General features: G+C 39.4%; 1 protein-coding gene across 1 annotated transcript; it reads left to right on the top strand.

Annotated features, from left to right (window-relative positions):
- Window positions 1-1,869: 1,869 nt before the first annotated feature.
- On the top strand, window positions 1,870-3,314 carry LOC121965044 (uncharacterized protein C2orf80-like). Its single transcript, XM_042515208.1, has 4 exons — window positions 1,870-2,100; window positions 2,182-2,263; window positions 2,373-2,455; window positions 3,206-3,314. The coding sequence occupies exons 1-4, from the start codon at window positions 2,060-2,062 to the stop codon at window positions 3,312-3,314; spliced, it is 315 nt and encodes a 104-aa protein (XP_042371142.1). The 5' UTR covers window positions 1,870-2,059.
- The last annotated feature ends 197 nt before the right edge of the window (window positions 3,315-3,511 follow it).

Raw genomic sequence — 3,511 nt, 5'->3', positions numbered from 1 at the left:
AATTATATTCGGTTTTTTTGAAACAGCAAAATGAGGCGCGGAGATAAATTCACCGACAGCGAGTTTCTGAGCTCTCCGGTGTTTAAGGACGGCAGGAAGAGGAAGAAGAAGCAGAAGAAGACTGCGGCCAACCCGAAACTGGAGCAGTCTGTTTTAGCGGACTGATTAGCATTTTTCTGTGTTTTTTTTTATTGATTTATTTGAAGTTTTTGGTTTTCGAAATAAAGACGTGTACAGACAGACGTGTTTTGGTTGGTGTGCCTCTGCAGGATGCAGATTTCACACTGAGCTCCGGTAACCTCGGTGCACTGGTTCACGGTGTCCGGGATGTGACAGACTGACGGGGGCTGAGTCATGAATCATTTATTGCGGCTGCTCACCTGAGACGCTGCGGGCTCGTGTCGGCGGACAGGTGACCCCGCAGCACGGCTGCAGTTTGTGTCAGCGTGTCGGCTGAAGGTTTGAGAGCCGCTTCAGGGTCAGACCGGCGTGTGTGGTGAGTACAGGTGACAGCACGTTTAAATACGCCACTCATTGTTTTTTATTAATATTATTATTACATTATCTGCTCGCTGAAGTCAGTTTTGCACAGGAGAGGCGGTCCGGAGCTGTTGTGGTTACAGAGGATGCATTTTTAAGGTGGACCAGACTTATTGGCTCTGCGTGGACCAGCAGGGTGTCAGGTTCATGTCCTGACGTCACAGCCGTAAATTAACCCTTTTATTGTTTAGGTTAACAATGTGATCAAAGCTGGCCTTCTGTAACACCGATGCATTTGTTTTTTTTGGATTTTAGTTTGAGGATGACCAATAATGTTTGTTTTCTTTAGAGCCAATGCTGATTATTAGTAGTTAATGTTATCGATAACCGATATTTGGAACTAATAAGCATTTACGATAAAAATGAAAATCTTTCTGTCAATATTTGGAATTTTGAAAATAACAAACTCCAACACAAAACTTTGTTTAAATGTGTTTAGCAAATGTTTAATTAAAACAGAGACTTTATACATGTTATACATATACAGCAAGTTCCCGGCAACTTCTTTTGTTAAATAAAGTTCAGTGAAAATTTTACTAAAAAATGAATAAAAATAGGTTTTACAAAGTAAAAGTTCCTCCCATACTTGCACTTTAATAATAATAACATTTATTAAAATAATTGTATTAATTCTATTTTATTTTAACTTTACTTACAGGGTTCCTACAGGTCCTTAAAAGAATTTGAGGGAAAAAATCAAGGCCTTGAAGATTTTTAGAATTATGCATGAATAGATATAGGTCTCTGAAAGTGCTTGAAATGATACGTTTCAAACAAAAATAAAAATTAAGGTTCTTTTGATTTTGTTGTTTTCTTAACGTTAGCAAACAGGCTCCTTAAAAAAAAAAAAAAAAAAATCAAGGCCATAATGTCGGTAAAACCTGCGAGTTCTCACTATGAAAATTCACAGCATTGTTAAAATATTTTGATGTGACTTTGAGTTTATCTCAATGCTGGGTACTTGAATTTCAGGAAAATTGTCCTTGAAAGTCCTTGAAATTGTTCAGTTACAGAAAATGTATTTTTAAGGTGGACCAGAGTTATTGGACAGTTGTCTCGCTGCTCTTGTTGGTAGCTCTGTGTGTGGGACCAGCAGGGTGTCCGCTTCATTATCTGACTGTTGCAACATGAAATTAACCCTTTAATTATTTTGGTCAGTGTGAAAGCTAGCCCTCCCAGCGACCTGCACATCCATTGTTTTGACTGCATGTCCATTTCACTTTCAGGGTTTCAACAGGTCCTTGAAATCCTTAAAGATTTGTGAATTTGAGGGAAAAATCAAGGCTTTGCCTCTGTAAAGCCCGCAAGGTCTCAACAGAAAACGTAACAGTATTTAACCTTGATCTGTTTCTCAAACCGAGCCTTGGTGGGTACTTTCATTTGAGGAAATCAGGGCTGGAAAGTCCTTGAATTTGTTGTTAAAGACCGTGTGGCGATGACATAATATTGAACATATTGAGATGTTTTCTTGTTTTTTCAGGGGCACCAATTTAAAAAAAAAAAAAAAATCACTTAGAAAATGGGGGCGCGGCAGCTGAAGAGAGATGTTGAGGCGCTCATGTGAGTGAAAATCAGACGCTCAGAGGTTTTTAAAAACATTTTAAAATGCCGACTGATGGTTTTTTTTTCTGACGTAAACAGTGGAGATTACATCGGGCAGAAACTCAGAGAAAACGCTTTTGATCCAAAGGGGAAGGGGACGTCCACCATGCTGGATGACCTGGTAAAGACATGACAGGTTGTCTTTATCTGAAACAAAAAACAAACACAAAATATGCAACAAATACACGGGTGTGGCCTTGATATGTATTTTATTCGTGTGCACGTCACAGGCTCACTATGATCTGGCCATCAGCGTTGCCCTGTGGTGGTTGGACAGAGAGGAGGGACGGGACGTCCTCGACAGAGACATCATGTAAGCTGTAACAGTGGTGGAAGAAGTACTCTGATCTTTAACTTCAGTAAAAGTAGTAATACCACAATGCAGAAATACTCAGTTACAAGACAAAGTCTAAAGTACACAGATGTTGGCATCAAAATTACAGCACCAAAAGTAAAAGTACACATTTTGGAGAATGACCCTTTTCAGAAATGGTTGATCTACGGGTGCAGATGTTTCCGGAGTCGTTAGTTCAGTGTCCACACATCAGATAAAAAACCTCATATTCAGTGTTTTTTCTCAAAACGGAAACATGTTGGATTTGAGCACAAAGAAATAAAAAATATAATCCAATAATAATAAACAGAAACGGCACTTCAAAATACAAGTTGAAATTCACTAAAATTCAAAATAAAGTGTTTTTATGTTTGTTTTTTTTACAAACGTGACATGTTCTCGAGTCACTTGAAGTCTTGAAATACTCAAAGGCCCGCTCTCAGTTCTCCACCTTGGCCCTTCGCCTAGATTTGGAGTGCCCTCCGCTGAGTAACGGCCCTTAAAATGGAGCCACAAGGGGAGGGGCTTAAATTTTTAACCAAGGAAATGAGATGACATTACGCCATCAGTAACCACCAACAGGGGCACATATGTGTGTTAGTACATAATTGGCCGATGAATCAAAGGTTAAAACAATGAGCTAAAAGTGACTGATAAACAGTTCAGCTCTCATCCAAGGTAGAAATACTCCATTTTTGTTTTTTTTAAATGAAGCTCTCGTTACCACAGCGGAGCAACAAGCGGTGCAGGAGGTGCCCAGTACCCGAATCGCTTAGAGCGGGAGGCCATGATCCTCTCGTCCTTCGCTGGAATAATCATGGTGAGTGTTGTGTGCTGAGCTGGGGGTCAATGCCCTTTTCTTCTATTTGCTTTTTAATTGAGGATGTATTTTATCACGTTATTGTTATTTGTATAAATCTATGTTGGTTGTAAGTTCTAGGAAATGATGTAATCGTGCAGAGAAAATAATTAGAGGGGAGAACAGGAAGAGGAAATCAACCTTCATATCCTCGATAGTAATCACTATCCAAACTG

Source organism: Plectropomus leopardus, unplaced genomic scaffold, assembly GCF_008729295.1.
Source record: "Plectropomus leopardus isolate mb unplaced genomic scaffold, YSFRI_Pleo_2.0 unplaced_scaffold18332, whole genome shotgun sequence".
NCBI classification, from domain to species: Eukaryota; Metazoa; Chordata; class Actinopteri; order Perciformes; family Serranidae; genus Plectropomus; species Plectropomus leopardus.
This window is presented reverse-complemented; position numbering and strand designations above follow the sequence as displayed.

What these genes read in the sequence shown, in the direction of transcription:
- LOC121965044 (XM_042515208.1), top strand. Translation starts at nt 2,060, where the DNA reads ATGGGGGCGCGGCAGCTGAAGAGAGATGTTGAGGCGCTCAT. An exon ending in CCACCATGCTGGATGACCTG is followed by an intron (nt 2,264 to 2,372) that starts GTAAAGACATGA and finishes TGCACGTCACAG; the next exon opens with GCTCACTATGATCTGGCCAT. An exon ending in GTCCTCGACAGAGACATCAT is followed by an intron (nt 2,456 to 3,205) that starts GTAAGCTGTAAC and finishes TCGTTACCACAG; the next exon opens with CGGAGCAACAAGCGGTGCAG.